Below are 23,918 nucleotides of genomic sequence, written 5' to 3'. Positions count from 1 at the left end.
TGACAAAGGATTTTTACTGAAAAGTCACACAAAAGTGGACATCTAGCAGTGCTGTAAATAATTCTATACAATTACACTCTTGGTATATCTTAAGATCTTTGTACTTTGCCAATATAAGCAGGCATCCAGCAAACATATCCAGAATAAATATTTTATGGACAGAACACTTCATCGTAACGAGTAGACAGTTGATCTCCAAGTCTTCCAGCAGAATGTACTCCTTTCTCAGGCACGTGAATTAGGCACAGGGAAGCTGCATGCAACTCCTGCCTGTCCAGGGCCAGGAGGGTGCTCGGCTGGCTCCCCACGTGCTTCTGTATGGCCCACACCATGATTTGCTTCAGAAATGTGGAGATGTGGGGGACAGTGGGAAAGAATACACAGGATCCCCAACAGACTTTGCTTCCCAAAGGCCACTTGTGGGGGACATGAGGGTGCCCACACCCGCAGCAGAGAAGGGCTTCACTGACACCATGAAGCTAAGAGAAAGGCCACACCAGCTTTACACACCCTTTATTTAGGATTCCCACTATTCAGGCTCACCAGACTGTCTACAGAAACATGGTCCACATGTGGCCGACATGATCAGAGACAATTCACCCCCTCCCTGCACTGCTTCCTGCAGGCCCAAGGGAACATGATAGTCTTTGTCTCACAACAAAAACTGTACACACAAATGAAAACAAAATAAAATAAAAATAAAACAAAAAAATTAATGACTATCTACAAAGCTAGCTCTTTGTAGAGGCTGGAGGTTCTGGAGACTGAAGAAATTCGTATGGGTCATGTGTCACCTCTGGCTGCTCACCGACACTGAGGCGAGAAGGGCTTCCTGCAAGCATGGGAAAGACAAGACATTTCAGTAGATGTGTATGGTCCAGGCTCAAATCTCATGTCTGCCATTAGCAAAGCCCAGCGGAATGGCTCCTGGGGTGCAGGCCACCCCCTCATCCTACCCAGGGTACCACTCCCCATCACTTCTGGGGAGAAGGCAGAGAGCCGCTTATCACAGACATGGCTGTAAACACCCTGAAGCTAGAGACTGGCCCTGGCTGGTTCTGCAAGAACAAAGGCTCCTTGGCCAGGAGTCTCTCAGACAAACCCTAGGCCTGTCCCCTCACCCCCCACCAGGATGATGGAGTTCTCAGACCTGAAGACAACGTAGGACTCTACCTGGAACCTACTTCATGGCCGTTTCTTACAAGGTTAATGGGACCAGAAATACCTTATTTGCACAGTTTTTGCCAAAACTCTGAAGCTGATTACTTTCCCCCACTAATTATTCTCAGAAAGAATAATTCAATATCCCTATCTGGAAACTAAACTAGTAGCACAGACATTCAAGGAGCCATGAGGCAAATATTTGTTTGGTTCCCCTCCTGGCAAGGCTATGATACTCATTAAATACAGGAGCCCTGCCCTGACCAATGCCTCAATGGTTAGAGCATCAGCCTACACACCAAAGGTTTGGGGTTTGATTCCCAGTCAAGAGCCCATACCTGGGTTGCAGGTCCTATCCCTAGCCAATCAGTGTGTCTCTCTCACATCAAAATCTCTCTCTTCTCTCCCCCACCCCCATCTCTCTAAAAATCAATGGAAAAATAGCCTCGGGTGAGAATTAACAACAACAAATAACAAAAAACACGGGACCCCCACCCTGCCCCCGTCTAAGGAAGGTCCTGTGCTCTCCCCAAATAAGGAACCTGGAGGAATAAACTTGTCAACCCACTGTTTTACAACTAAACATGGGAACAACAGAAAGAAACAAACACTCCAATGTCTAACTCTGCATGGCTGCAGGGTCTGCAGCCTCAGCTTCCTTCTGCCCCTGAGCCAGGGCCTCAGTATGCAGCCACCTAGGACTCCTCCTGACACATGGTCTGCCATTATCTTATGGCCAAGGCCACAAATTCCTAACACAGACTGAATTCCACTCAAATATTTCACCTCAGTGCCCACATGCCCACTCTTCAAGCTCCAGGGAGCTGGGACTCACTGCCCACACAAGCTGCAACCCCCTAGGATCGCTAGCCTTTCCTGACAGTCACCAGCACTCCTGCTCTCCCCCAGACTGATGGAAAATCTGGGGCAGAGGGCAGGCCAAGGGCCACCTTACCCAGGTGATGCTGATCTCTGTCGGAGGTGTTAGACAGGGAGCTGAGGTTGGACGACGGCCGGGAGCCCCCACGCTCTGCTTGCGCCTCATGCAGATCCTGTAGGAGCTTTGTCGTCTCGTCCAAGTTCAGATGGCTGTCTTCATGGTCCAGCTCTTTCTTCACTTTCCCTGTGCAAACACAGGTGACAACCTGCCTTAACTGGTTTGGCTCAGCGGATAGAGCGTCGGCCTGCAGACTGGAAGGTCCCAGGTTTGATTCCGGTCAAGGGCATGTACCTTGGTAGTGGGCACATCCTCAGTAGGAGGTGTGCAGGAGGCAGTTGATTGATGATTCCCTCTCATCAATGTTTCTAACTCTCTCTCCCTCTCCCTTCCTCTTTGTAAAAATCAATAAAATATATATTAAAAAACACACACAGGTGACGAGACATTGACACAGGTCCACCTATCAAGCACCGAGTCCTGGCACTTCTGGTCTGCAATTGCAGTCTCCTACTTGTCACCCGTACACTCAGGACAATGACCCCTCATAAGTGAAGCCAGATGAGCACAGGCAAGCTTTGGAAGACAGGGAGATACAGTTGGAGCAAGTGGAAGGGGTAGAGAATGACGGGAGGGGCAACGTGCCTCACAAGAAACCAGGCACCACACCAGAGGCATTATGGGCAGAGGCCTTGCATTTCTGTCACAAACAGCTAGAGGACAGGATGACGTGTGGGACAGAGGCCTGCAGAGACTAGGACTGGGCACAGGCTACAGCCAGGGCAGCGACCTGCAGGGCCAGGCGGTCCGTGGGCTACCAGCTGGAGAAGACTGGCTGCCTGGAACTCACAAGTCTTGGCCAAGCACTGCTCTGCGTCCTGCCAGGGAGTTCAACAGCTCACACATGTGTGTGACTATCTATGTCCCAAGCATGAGGAAGGATGCAGCCTATGTGTGGACCACAGTCACCCTACACTGAGGCTCTGTGCCCACCCTAAGAATTCCTCAAAGCAAAACCCAGATAGGGTCCGGTAGCTCCATTGGAGCAAGGCCCACCACAATGTAAAGGTATGTGACCAATAAACCACCAGGCAGGTAACAAAGGGATAAACACAGCCCGACCAGAGAGAACATTGTGAAGAGACGCAGAAATGAGCTACAGGGTGTTAAAATGACAATTGGGTACACACTCATGTGTTAAGGCAGAGAAACCAGGACCATGGGGTGAGAAAGGGATGACAACACTGAAAAGCAGAATGGAGCTGGCTGGGAAGGGAAACCCCAGGAAAGACAACACAGCAGAAGGGATGACCAGTGCCCTTGAGGATGCAGCATGGGACAGCCCAAAACATAGACTCAAGCACACTAATGCACTAACAGCAGGTGCCTGCACCAACAGAATAAAAGACCCAGCGATCGGAAGACAGAGCCTGAAGTGAGGAAGGAGATCCAGGCGCACCCCATCTGGAGCCATCTGAAGGTGGTCCTGAGGACAGCGGGGCACTCACCTATGGCCACCTCACCAGGCTATGCCACCCTCTCGGGATCAAGTACAGGCAGCATTATACCAGCCCTGGGCCCCTCGGGACTGCCCCCTTGAGACTACTAATAAGTAGAAATGCAGTACTAGGGGCCACTTCCTTTCAGCTGAGCCTGATGATCCGACTGCAGTGTTACAAGGGAGGCATGTGCCCAGCAAAACTTACCCAGAGAGCTGAGCATGGAGATGTCCAAAGAGACGTCAGAATATGACTTCACTGACATGAAATCCAGCACGGAGCCACCGTCTCCTGGGGAATCCCCAGCCTGCAGACACAGGAAACAAAGGAAAGGTGCTAGGACAGGCCTGCTCTGTCACGCCCAGTCCCAAGGAGTGTCCAGCCCATGCCACAGTCCAGGGACCACGGAGTATGAGCTCATAAGTGAGCAACTACCTAGACCAACAATTCTAGACTGACACACAAGGGCTGATGGCTCTTGGGGGACGACAGGTGCTGAGGGAACATGGAAAAATCTCTGTATCAGGCCAGTAAGTACACAGCACCTGGAAAGTCCACAACTGTCTTTCAGGGGCTTCACTTAACAAGTAATGTAGCAGATTCCAGAACGTTCTCTTTCCTTCTCCCAGTGAGCCCCTGGGATGCCCCAACGCCCTGCTCAGTGTCCTGACTTGTCCGCTCCAACATGTGCTCCAAGTCATTCCCAAGAAAAGGAAAGAGGGGTGGGGGAGGGATCACAACGAACAGTTTCCTCAAACAGAGACCATGTATAGTAGGTGCTGGTGAGATCCCGATGGCCTAGACCTGTCAAGCTGCTCTTACAAGTGTGCGGTGCACATGCACCCAGCCCTTGGGCACACCTTCCAGGACTGGAAGAACCCACTGCAGAGACAGTGCTTGCTGACAGCCCTGCCTGCCGGGCACCCGTGAAATCCTGAATCTGGATTTGGAGGAATATACCGTGGTTTTATATCCCTCACCCCAAGCCATTAAAAATCAGGGAGTGGAAAGAGCCTACCACTTAATCTTACTCATCAGAAACTTAATCAGTTTCTAAACAAGACAGTACACGAAGCTCTTCTCAACCATCCCAGTTCAAAGGCAGAGCACAACTGCCCTCCTAGAACCCTTTTACTTAAATGTCCATGGAACTCACCTTCACTTCATCTGATGGCTTCATGGCGACATTTCTCCTCTGCAAAGCGAAACAGGCAGGACATCAGCTTTTCCAAAACATTTTATATATAGGATAATACTCTTGGGCTATGTTCATTATGTTCCCACTATTTTGTGAATCTGAGCTGGGCCTGGATGCTTCTGTACAGCTGGAGTGTGAGATAGCGTAAAAGTCAGATGCCGTACCCTGGGTCTCCAGGCAGCTCAGGAAAATACCAGGCCTGGTGATTTAACCTGGAAGAGCTGCACAAGACCAGCTGGAATTCTGACAATTCTGATGGTGCCACTGCCCTTGGATGGGCAGAGCTATGGGGCGATGCACCCCTCTCCTCGGCCTATATGGTACCTGAAAGAGGGCTTTTGCTTGACTACTACATGTGACTACAGTTTGAATGTGGCACTGAGCCACTGTTCTATAATCTGGCAGGAGCATTACCATAAAAATATCCTAGTCCTGCATATATACCTAAAAAATAGCTATTCAGTTTGTACACATTTGAATCCGGGACCTCTTGTTCAAAATACTGTTTCTGAGATTCATTTATGTTATGATTTTCATAAACTTCTAAGCAGAAAAATAAGTATCAAAAACGTCAGGTCACTCAGAAGTAACAACTCTCCCAAAATGAACATAAACATTCTTTAAAGGAAGAAAATAAAATCCAGACCAGCCTTGTCCAACAGAAACATAATGTAAGAACTGCGACGGATGACCTAAAAGCAGCATTCTTTCCTGAGAAGCCAGTTGTTCGGATGGGCCCTTCTACAGGAGTGGCACCATAGCACAGCCCACCTGCCTCAGCTGGAAGAGCATCCGGGAGTGGTCTCCGCCTGTGATCTGGTCCAGAAGGTCGTCCACCATTCTCTTGCTGTAACTCCCAGCATCCTTCACAAACTCCTGGAGGCTGGAAAGGGCCAGGAGAGAACAGGCTGACACAAACGCTATGTGCTCTCATCTTCCAGACTCTGCTGCCACAAGGCCAGCAGTCCTGACATCAGTACACCTCAGCCGCTTCTCCATGAGAGGGTCTTCCTGAGAGTTGCGAACCTCCCAGAGGTGGTAGATATGGGAAATGGAGCAAAAAACTTCATCAGATCCTCAAAGTGGACCATGACCCCAAAAAGTTAGAAAGATCTCAATTTTTTAAAAGCAAGGTGAAGAACAGAGTGTATACATACACATGATGACATTCGCTAACTTTGTAAAAGCACATTTGTACCTATTTGTTTTGGGTTTTAAAATACAAGTAGATTGAGGAGACGCACAGTGTAAACAGCTCTTACTGAAGGAGGGAGGGAGCAGTTGTGGGAGCCAGGCTCCCCAAGGACACCTTGTAGTTTCACTTTGATTTATGGGCCATGTGAATGCTTTAAAAACTAACTACCAAAAAATGTAAAAGGAAGCAGCAAACGGAAATCCTATGGTCCTAGCATCAAAGCCAGGCAAAGGCTCAAAAGGACTGCCAAGACTTCAAAGGCCTCCAGAGAGCCAGGAGGGCTGCTGGACAGAAGCAGAACCACCAATCTCTACCGGGGAAACATTTTATGAGAAACCACCACATGGACAGCTGAGAAGGGGACGGGGACTGGCCAGAACACTCACAGCGGGTCTGAAAGTGCCTCAGGACAGTTTCTGGGGAAGGTGGTGTGGGACATCTAGTAGGAAGAGGCCCTGGTACCAAGGCCAGGCCCTGCCTGTCTGCCTTCGAGTGGTGCCCACGTGCTGACGGTCACTGTACGTCAGACAGAATCGGTATGCATTTCAGAAACGCATTTGGGGAAAGCAATCACGGCCCAGCTACATGGTGCTACTGAAAAAAAAGCTGACTGGTGCCCCTGAAGAGCTGTGAGATGCTCCCAGGTTAAGCAGGAGTGAAGAGAGGGTCACCAACTTATGATACCACTCTTTCCTGTAAGAAATTTCTTCCTCATTTTTCTCACAAAAATATGGACTAGTATTCATTACTGCACGAAAGGCGGACTATTTTTCATACGTTTTGTTTCTTTATAGAATAAAACAAAGATATAGTATGAAAAGACAATTTCTTTTTTTTTTTGGGGGGGGGGGGAAGGGTTTCAGCGACCACTCCAACTTCAGCACCCACCAGCGGGTCCACACGGGTGAGAAGCGCTACCAGTGTGCCGAGTGTGGGAAGCGCTTTAGCCAGAGCTCCAGCCTGGCCACCCACCACCGGATACACACCAGGGAGCGGCCTTATGTGGGTGCTGAGTGTGGGAAATGCTTCGGCAACAGCTCACACTTCAGCGCCCACCACAGGATGCACACAGGCAAGAAGCCCTATACATGCCCAGGCTGTGGCCAGGGTTTAATTGGGGTACCGACCTCCACAAACACCAGAGGACCCACAATGGGGAGAAATAACCACATAGCTACAACAAGGGGGTGTAGCCACTACCCAGACCCTCCAGGCTCCAGGATCCCCAGGGGCCAAAGCCTGACTACCATGCACAGTTCATGAAGCTGCTAGAGCCAGAAATGCTGACCTTAAGGCATCTTCACATGGATTCTGCTCTCTCGGCCTGGTGTGAGGGAATATTTCAGGTGAAATGCTGGGCCCAGGGCCAGGTGTCTTCAGTTCTAGGGCTGCTGTATAAATGACCACATATTGGCCAGGTTACAACAACAGGAATTAATCCTGTCAGTACAGGTGGCCACAAGTCCAAAGTCCAGGTGTCTATAGCACTGGTGTCTTTTGGAGGCTTTGGTAGAGAACTCCTGTGCCTCTTCTACTTCCGATGTGGCCCACAGACCCTGTGGCCTTCTCCCTGTGTCTGTCCCCCCTTCTTCTAAGGAAGAAGTGATTATATTACTGACCCCCCCCTGAATGACCTCATCTTTTAAAAAAAATATTTCTTATTGATTTTTTACAGAGAGGAGGAGAGGGATGGAGAGCTGGAAACATCGATGAGAGAGAGAGAGACATCGACCAGCTGCCTCCTGCACACCCCCTACAGGAGAAAAAGACTCAATTTCTATAGTAAAACTAAGTTACTTTTTCCATAGAAAATTACTAAAATTCTACAAGAGTGACCAACTTCTATTTTTCCACAGAAAACAAAACATACACTCTAAAAACAGTCCTACATAAACAGAGTACTACACCTATAATGTTAATATTGCATCTTAGTCACGGTTAGGGGCTGGAAGTGAGTCCCCAAAATCCATAGGTTGAAGCCCTAACCCCCTGTACCTTAGAATGAGTGCTTTTGGAGACAGGGCCTTTAAAAAGGTGATTAAGTTAAAATTAAGCCTTCAGGGTGGCCCCTAACTCTGTATGACTGGTGTCATTATAGGAAAAGGAGATCCGGACACAGACACACACAGAGCGATGAGACAACACAGAGGCCCCAGAATAAAGAGGTTCTGCTGACACCTGCAGCTCAGACTTGCAGCCTGCGGGACTAGGAGACAATGGATGTCAGTTGTTCACTGCCCTGTCTGTGGGGCTTGTTATGCAGCCATCAAGAACCACATTCAATACAATTGTGAAACTCCTACTAAACATACACAGGTGGTTACACATACCACACAAATGCTTTTTTGAACTACAGCCTGGATCACCACATTCTTAAAATTGTGACGGAGTTTCCCTAATTTCATGACCAGCCTACAGCAGACCACAACAGTTTACTGAAAAGAACTTGGAAATTTCTGCTATTTGAACCTGCTACCAGTGGCTGTCTCCCCCATCCCCATTTGCCTACAGAAGGGCTCTGAACTGCTCAGGAGGAAAATAGCTCCTATCACAGTGCAAGCAAGAAGTCCGCCCGTGTCTCTGTGCACAGCTTACCTCAGCGCACACTGCACACCCGTCTCATCTCCATAGGCAGAATACAGAAGCTCCATTTCGTCTGACTTCAAGTCTCCAAATACAGAATTGTTATGCATTGAAAGTGCAGTACTGGCACTTGAGAGAAATGTGACTAAGAGTGAAATAAAAAGGGAAAGCATAAGAAACAGCAGATTTACATCAAATTACATCTGGCACAAGATGACTCCAGTTTTCTCCTTGTGCTGCTCATTTGCATAATGCATCCCCCTGCAGCACCCTTTCTCCTCTATGAAATTCATCTGGAGAATTCCACAAAGTGCGGGGCTGAGACCCAGCCATCAGTCAAGAACTGATGGCATGCCGAAACCGGTTTGGCTCAGTGGTAGAGCATCAATCTGCGGACTGAGAGGTCCCGGGTTCGATTCTGGTCAAGGGCATGTACCTTGGTTGCTGGCACATCCCTAGTAGGGGGTGTGCAAGAGGCAGCTGGTCGATGTTCCTCTCTCATCAACGTTTCTAGCTCTCTATCTCTCTCCCTTCCTCTCTGTAAAAAATCAATAAAAAATATATATATATATATAAAAAAAGAACTGATGGCAAAGGAGGAACTTGCCCAATGTCATTTTTATTCCCATCACTTCAAATGGGAAGTCTTTATTATTGGTTTCAAAATCAGAATCGCGTACAGTTCTAAAGACAGGTGAGGAAGATCCCTTGCGGTGATGCTCCCACCAATGCCCCTCCCATACTCACCTTTGCTCCTTCTCTCATCTTTGAAGCCCAGAGTGGTGAAGCTGAAGCCGGGGAGCAGCTTGCTGGAGAGGGAGCTCAGGTCCACTGGGTGGGTCTCCTCCTCTGTAAGACCAGAGCTGTGAGCCAGCGGTTCGGAGCCCTGCCCACACAGCAGCTCCAGCCTTCTCTCCAACTCACAGCGGGTATGTGTGAGAGAGAGTGCCTGGGCCTCTCCATAAAGACCATCTAATACCAGATTTACTAAAGCCAACTACCATTTTCAAACCTTAACGGCACTCCAATTTCACTTTATGATTACTCCGAAGTCAACATAATGAAAACCTTCAGCTCGCAGACCATGATACCAGCAACATAACATTTTCAAACTGAACACTCAGCACCTCTGAGAAATGCTGTATGTGTCCTAATAGCAACAGTGAGTCCCCACCTTCGTACACCCTCCAACTGCACATTCCTATGCTGAATTATCATTCACCCACTATTCACGTGACCTGCGCAGGGTCCTGCAAATCCCCAACCAGAACCTCCACCTCGTGTTCTCTTTCTAAGTTAACTGCTTATCAACTCATCTAGTCTCTTAGGAAGAACAGTATGACTCATTCTGGCTAAAGAGCAAAGAAACTGATCAGAGCTTATACTTGTTGCAAGGCAAAGAAAAGTATTTCATTTTCTAAGTGTGTGTGCAAATTCAATTCAAGTGAGTTTTGCTTTTATTCAAAGGACAAGCCTTTGAAATCTTTTTCAAGCAGATAGAAAAGTATAAAAATACTTTTTCAAGACTACAAAAATGATCATACAGGTAGGATGGAACCAACATTTATGCCTTCTTCCAGATCATCCTTGATATAATTCATCAACTGGGGTTTTTCTTCTAAAACTTGTGTTTGAGCTGACAGTTATATCTTTCAAGCCTGAGAATGAGGCAGAGTTGGGCTCTGGTCTCTGACAAAGGAGGTCTCAGTGAACCATCAGGAAGCCCAGCCCATGTCTGCTGCTGTGCGGGAGCACAATCCCAGTCCTGCTGGCTGTCCTAGTGTCGCTCCGTCAGAAAAGTCTGGACAACACCTGCACCCCCACTGCAACCACCCTCAGTCCATTTACTACCCAAGATGTTGTGGTGAGGGGGGGTGTGTAGGCACAGGGAACCAAAAGGACTTCTCATCTATATTTTACCACCAGTGTCACACACTCCAGGAAAAGTAGACATCACAGACAGGTTAAACGGCTTTAAAAATCACTGAATAGGAATAGAGGTTAGAACAGCAAGAAGGCTCTCAGAAGAAAACAGCCCTGAGAGGACCACCCACCGTCGGCATCTGGCTCAGCCGTGTTGACCACGCTGTAGAGCAGGCTCCCATCTCCGCTCTTCTTCAGGTAGCCCATCTGCAAGGAAGCAGGCCTGAGTACACACTGCCCCAGAAGTGACAACCCTGAGCTTCTACAGTTGGGGTTTCTACAGAAGCTCCAACAAAAGAAAGGCCTAGGAGCATGGCCTAGCTTGGACAACCCTGAAAGGCCATAATGGTCACTTGTTTCTCCATGAACAAATACCAGGCCCCTCTCATATCCTTCCCTGGAGTTTAAGAGCCACTTGCAAATAAAGTGCTCACGGATGCAATGAAAGAACTTAGAAAAGCTCCTTATGACACCTTCTAAAAAGGAGCTTTTGAAACGGAAAACTTTACCTAGTAACAACCTTTAAAAATAGGTCAGAAGCCTCAACAAAACAATCAGAATAAGACACTGGTGAACGAATGTCATGTTATCAACGAATAGCCTAGAGGCTCCATCTCTAAAGCACATGGGAGCTATTTCCATTTAAAAACCAACCACCAAATAAGACCAACTTCTCCTCTGCATGCCACGAGGAGAATAAGGAAGCGAAGGCACCTGTGTGTCGTGTGTGTGTGTGTGTGTGAGGAAGAGGTAGAGAAGGGTAACCACTTGTCCAGGTGCTGGAGCCCAAATTCAGGGACCGAATGTCCGAATGGGAGCAGCAAGGCCCGAAGGGGAAACAGGGTTCAAGCAGGGTGAGTAGGGAATAAGGGATGTAAAATTGATTACTCAAATAAGTGTATTAAGGATAATACAAGTCAGGTTTCTCACTCTGAATTACAAAACCGAAAAGGAGAAAGATAAAGCAGGCCCAGTTATACTGGATGACATCCGAAATTCACTATAAAAACATGGATTTTGGTGAATATAAACAAAGATATCAGTCTAGGTTCCTTCTAAATGCTGTTTGTAATGGCCTAGGTCTGGGTTTCTGAATACTGTTCTCCACTAAGGAACTAGGGATCCTTTGGGAAAAGGCCAATTCCACAGCTCAAGTGCAACAGGGGTGCAGACCACCAACAGAACAACAGCATAAGCCAAACAGGGAACTTCAAATTTTCTAGCAGGCATGTTAAAAATAAGTAAAAAGCCCAGCTGGTGTGGCTCAGTGGCTAAACACCAATCTATGAATCAGGTGGTCACAGTTCAATTCCAGGTCTGGGCAACATGCCCAGTTTGATCGCTTGCTATGATATGCGCTGACCACCAGGTGGTGGCGCAGAATGAAGGAAGGCCCCTGCCAGCAGCTGGCAGCAGCTAGGGACCCAACCTGTGCACAAATTTCGTGCACTGGGCCTCTAGTAGAATTTACATAATCCAATGTATCCAAAAAGTTATTTCAAAATTCTTTACAATCTGCATTTTACAGACTTAGTATGAAAAAAAAATGTTAAATCAGATCTTGAGTATATCAGGTCAAATAAAATATATTAGAATTTCACCTGTGTCCTTGTTAACACAACTACTAGGAAGTTTAAGTTCTGCATATGAGACTTGCACAATTTCTACTGAACATGTTGGCCTAGAATGTCTTCTTGTGTCATAAAGAAGATGGTCACAGAATGGTACAACCTCCTCCTGAGGACCAGCAGCCCCTGGAGAGTCCTCCACCAGGCACACTGAGTCAGATCCATGAGTGACTGCAGGGCCACAAAAACGTGAGTACACAGGGTCAGACCCATGAATGACTGCAAGGGCACAAAGATGTGAGTACACAGGGAAAAGAACTGACCTGCAACAGGGAAGCTGGCAGGCTCAGCCGTGGTGTGATGGAGGGTAACATATGCCTGACCCAGGTGTTTGTCCCTGGAGGACCCCTTTAGCCTCCATGAGATGGGGCCAGTGAGGACAAGGAGCTGACCCTGATTGTAGCATGTGCTCCTGAGCTTTACCCTACAGTGACAAAGGCACCCCCTGACAGCAACGGAGCTTGGACTAGACACTTGTAACATCCTGACGTTAATGTCTTGATTCTGACGGCTGTGCCAATGTTCTGGCAGAAAACACACCCACCCACTAGGGAGCACTACCTTGCCACCTGGAAGGAGTCGGTTGATCCTGTCCCGAGCCTCGTCTGCTGCGTGCTCCACCAAAGCCAGCACATGTTCTTCTGCTGTGCTGTCAGTCAAGCTGCAAGCATTGCCTTCTGGCTCAAACATGCAGCTACAAGGCAGGAACACACACACACACGTCATCAGGAGGCATACGCCTCATCCCTCTCCACTGTGGTCAGTCCCTACTGCCCCTCAGAGTCACACAAAGGGCCAGTAGGAGTGACACAAAGTGCACTTTTGCTCTTTTTTCTTGTAGTTTTAACCACTTTTAAACAAAACCCTTTCTTTCACTAAGATGAAAAGTATAAGCCAAGCATCTGTTATGTTTCAGTTGCTTTAAGAAAAATAGAAGAAACATAACAGCAGCCTCACTGGTTAAAGCACCATTCAAGGCACCATTAGAAAAAGTGTCAAAAATCCTGTGGAGGGTTGAGGTGCTGGTGGTGAGTTGGGGCTGGGAACATAAGGCTGCTTGCTGGGCTGAAGAGCAACCCCCCACTGCAAGACAAAAGGGACTCCCCAAGACTTTAGCAAGCCAGCCTCAGGTTCCAGTAGAGTTCTTGATTCAAAAAGCTGAGAGGTGCAGCACCAAAAGGAAATGGCCTTTGCTGTGGAAGATTCTAGAAGCAGGTGGGTGGGACTCCTTCAGGGAACCATGGGATCAAGCCCTGCCTAGGGATCCTGAGCTTCTAACAAGGCCCTTCCTCTGGACCAGCATTTACAGCTACGGGAGCTGTAAGAAATGCATGTTGTCTGTCCAACGAGAGACGATTTTGTTCCCTGAGCCTGGAATAGGCAAGCCCAGGTCACCAGCAAGTGTCCGCCAAGTAAGGAGGCTTCTTGGAAGTAAAGAGCCAACAAATATTCATAAACAGGACACATGTGGGATTGGCAGTGTCAGGATACATACTGCAGGGCTGAACAGCTGAGCTCAGTGTCACACCTGGGACTGAGCACGTGTGCTTGCAGCAGGGGTTGTCTCAGCCCTTTTGTCTTCTGTATCCATCAGTGTGCACTGACTCTCCTCCAGGACAAGTTACTGTGCTCCCTATAGGAGAGTATGGGTAACATAGCAAACTACCACTCCTCCCAGCACTAACTGTGGAGTCTCATGGTCTTCCAACACCTTCCAGTGACAATGGTGATATTCATTACCCACACACGATGGTCACCTAACTCTCAAGGTGGGCAGGAAGGGTGGCCATGTGCCTCCGAAAATTGACCTAAGCTTCTGAGGAGCTGTGCTCTGCCCACTAGGCTGCACTAGCAGCCTGTTCCTAAGCTACTCCAGATAAAGCGGAAACACAGGCCTATGTCCCTAACCTGCTCTTCCAAGAAGCACCCGCCTTCCCAAGACGGGCGTCCTACTCCACAGGCGAGTGCACTTCTCTTTACCTGATGACTTCTCTACTTGGCCTTTTGGATTTCTTAGCAGTTTCTACTTGTACAGGTACAACTTCGGGAACTGGTTCCTCAACAGCTGTGTCTTCATTGCCCAGAAGAGCTGCCTGCTGAGAAAAATCCATGTCCTGCATAAACGACATGCTGCGCTTCAAAGCTAACAGCCGCTCCTAGAATCAGAAAGGACAGAGCAGCACGACTTTACCTCTCCCTCACAGCCAAGGCGCCATGACGATGGGATGGGATGGGGATGGCCACAGCCTCACCTGGCCTAACAGCTAACTTTCCATGCAGTGCAGCGGGAGGTGGTCGTGGGGTCAGCACCAAAGGGTGCAGCGGATTAGCTGGTGAGCACTCAGAGCCGGCAGAAGGGAACAGGCCAGAGGGCACAGGGCTGCACCTCACCCACAGGCTCATCAGGCACAAGGCACTGGTCCTAGACATGTGACACATGCAACATGGCTCACAGGACAGATCTGGGAAGCCATTCAGGATGGCCAGGATGTCCTGGCCGATTCAGTGAGGCAGCCATATAAAACAAACCCAAAGGCTAGCGGCAGTCCAGAGAGACAGACACCTAGACATGAGATCAACAGATCAGGAATTTTCCACCCACCCTAACAGAGACATTACAGCTAGGGCAGGAGCAGGAACAGAAGGAGGAGAGTGCCTGGAGGAGAAGGACATGGAGGGGGCAGCCTGGGGTGTCTACCCTAGAGCAGAGGGGTCCACGCGGTGGCCAGTGACGGAAAGATGGAAGCATGTCATTCACTGTGAGTTTCTGTTTAGGCATAAACAACGTAGAGGAGAGCTCTCGTTTCTGTGGCTCCTCGCTATTAGTGGCTTTCTTACTTTGCTCATCATCTTAAAGCCTGCGTGAAGGATCTTCTTAGCTAACTTGTAGTACACAGTGTCTGGTCTGTTGTATGTCATTGCATTATCACACATCAGTTTGAAATCTGCCTGAAAAAAAAAAAATCATCAAGTTTGAAACATCACCCAGACAACAGCAAAGAATTTAGATTTCTATCCAAGGGGCAAAAATGAAGAGCCAAAAATTAAGTGAAAAACAATTTAGTTTGGTTGTTTGATTAAAAAAATTAACTTTAAAACTCAAAGAAATTTTTCTAATTGTTCATTGATCTTTAAACAAAGCCTGTACTTTTTAAAAATTTCTTTATTGATTTCAGAGAGGAAGGGAGAAAGAGAGAGAGATAGAAACATCAAGGATGAGAGAGAATCATCGACCTGCTGCCTCCCGCACACTCCCCACTGGGGATTGAGCCCAAACCCAGGCATGTACCCTTGGCTGGAATCGAACCCGGGACCCCTCAGTCCACAGGCCGACGCTCTATCCACTGAGCCAAGCTAGCCAGGGCAAAGCCTGTACTTTTTTGAGCATAATACAGTAAATCCTTGATTTTGTGGATCTCAATTTAACAGACAAAATTTCTGTTCCGAATGTCATATTTGAAAATTAACACCCTGTTAATTTAAAGAAGTTTTTAACCAAGATTTACTAATAATTAAATAAACAGGGTGCTATTGTTTTAATTCACTGTTAATTTTAACCAATTTTAGCAAATAGGCCATATGTTGGAAAAAACACTGTAGTAATTTTGCCAATATAACATTAAATATCTACAGTAACAGTTAAATCCAAGAGTCACCATTTGTAAATGTTCAGCAAATGATTAGTACGTGATCATACCGCATTGCTGGTGGTAACTGGTTCTGTCGTCCTGTGGCATGACTTTCTGCTGCAGTTTTAAAGCATGCAGGCCATGATGCTGCAACTAGCGCTCAGGCTCACCTAGCCGCGGGCATTTGTTTCTTTGCAGTGACTGGTTAATGCACACACTTAACTAGATCTACTCAGTATAAATTTAAAATTATAATAATACATACAGGAAACTTTTCTGTGAAATTAAATTTTTCATACATACTTAATTTTACAGATAAACTAATTTGTTAATTTGTTAACATATGCACTTGGAAAACCTGCTTATTATATCGGGTCTAGTAATAATTAATGTCGTTTTTAAACATTCGTTTAAAATCTTGCTTGGCGTTGACTTGTATTGACATAACCTTCAAACACGTGGTATCTACAGAACGTGTGAAGTGCAATTAACAAGTTTTGCTTGAAAAAGTTTGTGTTTGGTTTGGTTTTTGTTGCAAAACTAGGGCTAAGAAGATGGCGGATGAAGAGCATATTTGGCACTGCATGCTTTACGAGTTCCAATTAGGAAGAAAAGCAAGTGAAGCTGCAAAAAACATCTGTAGTGCTCTTGGTCAAGATGCAGTTAGCGCCAGAAAATGCCAGCGTTGGTTTGAGAAATTTCGCGAGGGAAATTTTTTGTTAGATGACAAGAGTGGTCGAGGCCGTGTGTCCAATTTTGATCAAGAAGCTCTTCAAGCTCTTTTGGTGCAAAATCCGCAAATTACCCAACAAGAGCTTGCGACAACTTTAAATTGTTCACAAAAAACAATTTCCAATCAATTGCATGCACTTGGCAAAGTCCAAAAGTTTGGAAAATGGGTTCCTCATGAGTTGACCAACAACAACCGTAATCAAAGAGTCACAATTTGCAGTTCGCTCCTCTCTTGTCAAAACCGTTTGCCGTTTTTAGAGCAAATTGTTACCACAGATGAAGAATGGGTGCTGTATGTTAATTTGAAAAGGCGACCTCAATGGTTGGACAAAAATGAGGCTCCGCAGCCCGCGCCAAAACCTGACTTGCATGCGAAAAAAGTGATGTTGTGTGTTTGGTGGAATTTTAAAGGAATTCTTCATTATGAACTTTTACCATCTAACCAAACCATTACAAGTGCAGTGTATAGTGCCCAATTGGAAAGGTTAGCTCAAGCTTTAAGAGAAAAAGAACCCGCGCTCATTAATCGGAAGGGCGTAATTCTTCACCACGATAACGCATGACCGCATACTGCAAGAATCACTGCTGGAAAACTGCGCCAGTTGGAATGGGAAGTTCTCCCTCAACCTGCATATTCTCCTGATATTGCCCCTTCCGATTACCATTTGTTTCGTTCTTTGCAAAACTTTCTTCTTGGAAAAAAAATTTAATAATGAAGAATGCCTCAAAAATGCATTGACCGAATTTTTTGCATCAAAATCACAAGAATTTTACAACAGAGGGATTAAAATGCTTCCTGAGCATTGGGCACAAGTAGTAGAAAACGGCAACTATATTGTTGATTAAATTTTGTTGTATTGTTTAAATAAATTCGATTTTAAAAAGTATTAGAAAACGACATTAATTATTACTAGACCTAATATAAAGGACTTTCGGCTTTAACAGACACCCCTTGCCTAAATTAGTCTGTTATATAGAGGCTTTACTGTACCCTCATTTCATGAGAGAAGAGGATGGCTCCCATCTCCAGCCCTTTCCTCTCTCTTGGGGAGGAACTTAGACATAAATAGGAGCAAGGACCAACAGGCAAGTTAAGTGAAAGTCCAGGGGTGAACTGAGAGGTGGACATAGTCATATATCCTATCTCTGTGGTTTTTTCACAGAATTTTAAAATTTTGTCTACAGTTATTCTAGTGCTATTAGAAAAGGACTAAAATATGGACAGTCCTATTGAACAATTTGTATTATTTAAAACATCAGTATTTTAACACCCTAACCAAATTATGTAGCACACAGCTATCACAGATGAATTAGACATCAGGATGGACAATGACCACTGAAGCCACACACCAACACAGCACATGCTATCCAGGGATCTTACCAAGTCACTGTGCCAGCGTCCCCAGGGCTGGAACGGAGGCTATGAAGCCCCTGTCCATCACAGGTCACAACTGTGTCAGGTTCAGAACACTCTTGACTTATCTTTCTCTGACTGGCTTGTTTCACTTAACATAATGCTCTCTCCATATCCATAAGACAAGTACCATGTGATTTCACTCATATGTGAAATCTAACGAATAAAATTAACAAACAAAATAGAAACAGACTCACAGATAGAAAACTGACAGTTGTTAGAGGAGAGGGGGGCTGGGTGAAAATGGTGGAGGAACTAAACAAACAATTCATAGACACAGATAACAGCATGGTGATTTCCAGAGGGAAAGGGGGTAGGGTGAGGTAGAGGAGGGTAAAGGGTGGATAAATGGTGATGGAAGGAGACTTGACTTGGTGTGGTGAACACAAAACATTATACAGATGACCTATTGTAGAATTGTACACACAGAACACATATAATTTTGTCAATCAATAAAAAACTATCACTTTTCTGAGGACAAGAGATGGGTGAACATTGCTCCCACCATGGCTTTGACACTGGGTGAGACCAAATTGGGGGCCTTAGTCAGAAAAGGCAGGACTTTATGGCATGGATCACTGTTCCACCTGGCCTCTGGAGTGTTAGGGGACCCTCCTGTGAAAACTTTGATTTCTTCCTATTTTCCTCCTAGTCTGTTGTATTGTTTCTGCAGGTCAGCAAACCCTTTCAGTGATGTCTCCAGTAAACAGAGAAAAACCAAGCTTTTTCTGAAGTTGACAGTCCTAAGAAAAAAGCCTAATGGTGCCCTGGCTGGTTTGGCTCACTGGATAGAGCAATGGCCTTCAGACTGAAGGGTTCCAGGTTCAATTCTGGTCAAGGGCATGTACTGTGGCTGCAGACACATCCCCGGGAGGGGATGCTTCTCTCTCATCAATGTTTCTAATTCTCTATCCCTCTTCCTTCCTCTCTGTAAGAAATCAATAAAATATATTTTTTTTTTTTTAAAAAAAAAGGCCTAATGGCCTTTTCTAAATAGCACTACTGCCAATGTGACCAAGCATTTGTTTTTATTCCCCTCACGCTTTCTATCTCTCACAGCTGATACTAAGAAAGGGAGTCAAGAGCAAAGCACTCAAGGGATGTAAGAATTTATTATTTTATAAAACCCAGTTGTTACAAAACAAAACTAAGAATTCGGAAAATTGTATTTCAAAAAATAGCCATTCTGGAACCAGGCCAACTACCGTAAGACACATCCTTGCTTGACCTAAAGTGTCTCAATTATGCCAACCCAGGAACTTAAAAAAAAAAAAAAAAAAAAAAAAAAAAAAAAAAAAAAAGGAAATGCATTTCAAATAGAATGTAACATATGGGCCAGCTTCTAAGCCAGATATTTTCAAACACTATGCCGCAAGAATTTTTGAAACATGCAATACCTGACTAGTTTAGTCAGGGGCACTGACCTCATTTTTTCTTTTCATTGCTTTTTTTTTTTTTTTTTTTTTTTAAAATAACAACAATCATGTTTTATTGATTTTAGAGAGAGAGGAAGGGAGATGGAGATAGAAACATCAATGATGAGAGAGAATCATTGATAAGCTGCCTCCTGTCATTGCTTTTTTTTTTTTTTTTTTTAAGAGTAGAAGGAAGGGAGGGAAGGAGAAAGGTGGAGACAGAAAGGAAGAGACATTGATGTGAGAAAGACACATTGACTGACTGCCTTCCAACCCTGACTGGGGCTGGGAATCAAACCTGTAACCCGGGTACATGCCATTGACTGGGAATTGAACACATGACCCTTCAGTGAAAGAGCCAATGCTTTAACCACTGAGATCACTGGCCAGGACAACTGACTTTTCCCTTAGATTGTCAAATAAGTAAATAAATAAATAAATAAACAAATAAATAAATAAATGACAGATGCAATAACTTCAACAATAAATAATTTTTAAAAAATGACAGCCCCCCACACAATAGCCGTCTTGTGTGAATGAATCCAAATTATAGCTATTTTTTGGTCAGATCAGCAAAAAATATATGTTTTGGTGCACCACAGAATTTTAATAATTACTTTATGCATGTCATGAGATGAAAAAGGTTGAAAATCAATGTTCTAGACAAAATACAAAGAAAGTTACAACGAATCCATTTCCTCGAGGCTATGTGAAACTTCAACCCAAACACAGAAACACCTGTGAAAACTTGCAACTGGAAATGACCTGAGATGAAGGAAGCATTTACTGGACATAAACTAATACAGAGCTTCCAAACAATTGTTTTAGGAACTGAAATTAATTTACCTTAAATTCCGTGACTGATTTGTATTCATTAGCCATGATTTTGTCTTTCATTGTGCCAAAATCCATTGGATGTTTTATTATCATTGAGTATCCAGGAGCAATTGCATCCGTGACAGGAAAAGCAAAAAATCCATGAGGATCTTTTCTGAAAACAAAAACATCTTTATTTAAACTGGAAACCCCTAAAACCTAAATTCCTGAATGACACAAAATCCTTCACAATAAAAATATTAATTTATCAAAGTTGTTTCTTACCAATAAAAAATAAAATTTGTGCTCTTTAAAATTTTTGAATACACTAAAAATTCCAAAACTAGCATCCTGGCTGCAGCTATGACACCTACATTATAGCATCTCTGACAGCCCCCCACATTGCCCACATGCTTTCCTGCCCAGTCAGACTGGGTGTTACCAATGAAAGGCAAGTGTCTACTTCGCATGTGATGGTGGTGAGGGCAAGAACACCTCAGCCATAGAGAAGGACACCCAAATGTCCCCAAGCACAAGCTCTTTGGAAACACTCTTTACCTCTGGAGCTGGCGGAGGAAATGTTCTAGTAGCTGCTGAATAGGCGTGCTCTCATTTTCAGCTGATGATTTAAAAAGTAGAAAAAATAAATGAACAAAAAGATTTAGATATCACTTCACTGAAGAGCTCCAATTTCACAGTATGTACTTATTTGTTTCGAGATCCACAGCATTTTAATAAGAAGGTTCAAATAAGAACTGGATACAAAGATAAACCAGACCCAGCCTTGCTCCACCTCCCCTCAAGCTTAGCTGGGTAGAAAGGACACCCATATTATCAGTTCCCAAAACCGAGTGCCAATATCCCTTAAAACAACAACACATAGGTATCAGTCATCAATCTATTTCTAGCACTTATCATCAAAGGGCCTGCTATATTCCAGACAAGGTATAAAGGGGAGAACAAAGGTTTAGATATAGAAGTTGATCCTGGATTAACTACCCGTGTTTCCCCGAAAATAAGTCATCCTCTGAAAATAAGACCTAGCGCATGGAAAAATAAGACATCCCCTGAAAATAAGATCTAGCGCATTTTTGGGAGCAAAAATTAATATAAGACACTGTCTTATTTTCAGGGAAACAGGGTACTATCATTTCACTTGAGAGTCCTAAATGTCTGAATATGCCTGCTCTTCCTGTGTGAAATAGAGATAGGAACGCATACTACATGGGTTATTGCAAGCACTGCAGTTATTAGCTACATCTCTGGGCACACTTGTGAAAACATGGTTTTTGGTGAATGTAAACACAGATGTTGGTCTAGTTTCCCTCTACAAGTTGCATGTATGTAAATGGCCTTTCTTAGCTCTGTCTACTGAGGGCTACACCCAGGACCGAGACTTGGTTTCTAAATGCCATCCTCCTCTGAGGAAACAAGGCCGAAGCACAACAGGAGTGCAGACCAGCAAGTCCCAACAGAGACCCTCTTCAGAATCACCAAGAAAGCATCATGTGATCATTAACTCTTCAGACATACTGGGGAGAGGGGGAGCACCAGTGTGTGACCTCAAGGAAGAAGTCAGATTAAGCTAACAATTACCAGTGACTGTACTAACTTTGTGGACACATTCATTTCATGAAATGTTGTTTGTACTTGACCTTCTCTTCTCCCCAACATGCTCAGCAGCCAAGAGACCTATCCGTTCACCATGGCAATGACTCGCACAACGGAGGGCACTGCTAGAAAACAGCACCCGCCATGACTGCGATACAATCCCTGCAACCTCCCCCAGCAAGAAAAGAAGTCCCGGAAGAACAAACTCCTTGACCGCCTGGAAGCCTTTGAGGGAAGTGACCACACACAGATCAGAGGGTTCTGGAAACTCTCCTTTAGTGAAGCCAGCACAGCTCCCAGGTTCTGAATAAACTGATTGTAAACCAGCCTCCTCCCATCTATGATGAGCAGCAGTTGGTCAAACCATATTCTAGAAGTTCAAAGATGGTGGCAAAAATTTTGGATCCTACACTAGCCAGTTTGGCTCGGTGGATAGAGCATTGGCCCCCAGACTGAAGGGTCCTGGGTTTGATTCTGGTGAAAGGGCACATACCTCTGTTGCAGGCTCCATCCCTGACACTGGTCCGGGCTCGTTTGGGAGGCAACCAAACGATGTCTCTCTTTCTCACATCGATGTTTCTCTTTGTCTTTCCTCTCCCTTTCACTCTCTCTAAAAAATCAACGGAAAAATATCCTCAGGTGAGGATTAACAACAATAAAGTCAACCCCTTCCTTTAATAACAATAACAATAAAAAGGAATCTCAGACCCAGCTATATTTCGTGTGAGACCTTGGAAGATTAAACACTGCTCCTTCCTTCTGTGCTTCTCCCCGAAAGCGGAAGGACACAATACCAAGACAGGCTTTGAAAATGCCAGCACTTGCCTGGCTGTGTCCGGCATGCTCGGACTGGCCGATCGGGAGGCGGCTCCACTTCTACCTTCTTCCCAGGATCAAAGTCATCAGCCTCTCCCTCTGTGTCGCAGTGTTCCTTCTCCCGTTTCCGCTTCTTCTCTTCCTGTGAGGCAAAGTCAGGGCCGTGAAAGCAATGCAAACAGTTTTAAACAAATTGTTTCTAAGGGGAAACACAAAGCTAAGAGAGAAACACCCTCTTCCAGAGACTCTTCTCACTCCAGATTCCCACCCTTGCAAAGACCCTCCCCAGGAATCAAGGGAGAGGTGTGGCTCAAAGAACCAGAAATGAAGCACTACCTTTATGGTCTGTTTTGCTTCAAACAAATCACCCCCTTTCCTAAGCCCTGTAACACTCATCCTGTATGCCCCACCACCCCCAGGGACTGGGGGCCACCACCCTCCTTTACCTTTCGTTTCCTTCTTTCTTCATCGTCCAGATATTTCTCCTTCTCTGACTTTTTCTTCTTTTTCTTCTTCTTTTCTTTGTGCCTCTCTCGCTCATGATCTGACCTGTCATCGTAGTAACTGGAATCGTGGCCAGATCCAGAGAGTTCAGTCACTTCACTTCCTCCAACCTTGAGAACCAGCTTCAAGGGCTTCTCCAAGGGTTTGTCCGCATACTCTGTAGAGACAGAGAGGGGCCCTCACGGTGTATGCTTCGAGAAAACACATCCCAGGTGTTACTTCCCCTTTCCTGCTCACATCTGTCCCGTTACACTGCATTATCCTTAGGGAGCCAGAGGGAGGGGAACGCAACAAGGGCAGGACCTGGGACCCCGCCGCGCAATCCCGCATCCCCAAGCCCCTGGCCCCTGCCCACCCCCTTGTCAGCTGACACGAACGAGCTGCTGCAGGACCGGGCGGGGAAAGGCGGGAGGACAGAGCAGTAAGAGCTCCTCCCTGAGACCCGGACACAAGTCAACTCACATGCTCGGCTTCTCGCCACGACTTGCGAGGTGAACCAGACTGACTCCGGGCTCGAGCCCCCGCCCACCGCGAAGGCACCCGCGCCCGGAACCTTACTTAGCACGTCCCCGGGACCCTCGCCCGCCCGCCCTTCCACCGCGCGAACGCCCGCCCGGCCCGGCGTCACAAAGCGCGCCGCCGCCTCACCCTCGTACGAGGAGCGCCACTCGGTCTTGTGCTTCTTGTGTTTCTTGCCCATGGCGGCGGCGGGGCAAGGGCGCGGGGCCGAGCACAGCAGCAAGCGCGTCCAGAGCGTGGCCGCCGCCCCCGCGGCCCTGGCTCTGTGCCCGCCTCACCCCTGGAGGTCGTGGGGCCACGCCGGAAGTAGACCGAGGCCGGAACTGGCCCCGCCCGCT

General features: G+C 46.2%; 1 protein-coding gene across 7 annotated transcripts; it reads right to left on the bottom strand.

Annotated features, from left to right (window-relative positions):
- Positions 1 to 23,902, bottom strand: BRD9 (bromodomain containing 9). Of its 7 annotated transcripts, none has more exons than XM_036411219.2 (16): positions 23,710 to 23,901; positions 23,004 to 23,218; positions 22,567 to 22,699; positions 20,689 to 20,749; positions 20,161 to 20,305; positions 14,963 to 15,073; positions 14,105 to 14,280; positions 12,686 to 12,818; positions 10,628 to 10,703; positions 9,321 to 9,422; positions 8,586 to 8,718; positions 5,567 to 5,678; positions 4,754 to 4,792; positions 3,805 to 3,904; positions 2,117 to 2,284; positions 1 to 832 (listed from the first exon to the last, which is right to left on the bottom strand). In XM_036411219.2, the coding sequence occupies exons 1-16, from the start codon at positions 23,759 to 23,761 to the stop codon at positions 732 to 734; spliced, it is 1,857 nt and encodes a 618-aa protein (XP_036267112.1). In that variant the 5' UTR covers positions 23,762 to 23,901; the 3' UTR covers positions 1 to 731. The 7 variants fall into 7 exon arrangements, with proteins under 7 accessions (XP_036267112.1, XP_036267113.1, XP_036267114.1 ...); XM_036411220.2 differs by having other exon boundaries at positions 14,105 to 14,220; XM_036411221.2 differs by having other exon boundaries at positions 14,105 to 14,217.
- Between the last annotated feature and the right edge of the window lie 16 nt (positions 23,903 to 23,918).

Source organism: Pipistrellus kuhlii, unplaced genomic scaffold, assembly GCF_014108245.1.
Source record: "Pipistrellus kuhlii isolate mPipKuh1 unplaced genomic scaffold, mPipKuh1.p scaffold_m20_p_4, whole genome shotgun sequence".
In the NCBI taxonomy this organism is placed as follows: Eukaryota; Metazoa; Chordata; class Mammalia; order Chiroptera; family Vespertilionidae; genus Pipistrellus; species Pipistrellus kuhlii.
The sequence above is the reverse complement of the archived record's forward strand: the minus strand, read 5'-3'. Positions and strand labels throughout refer to the sequence as shown.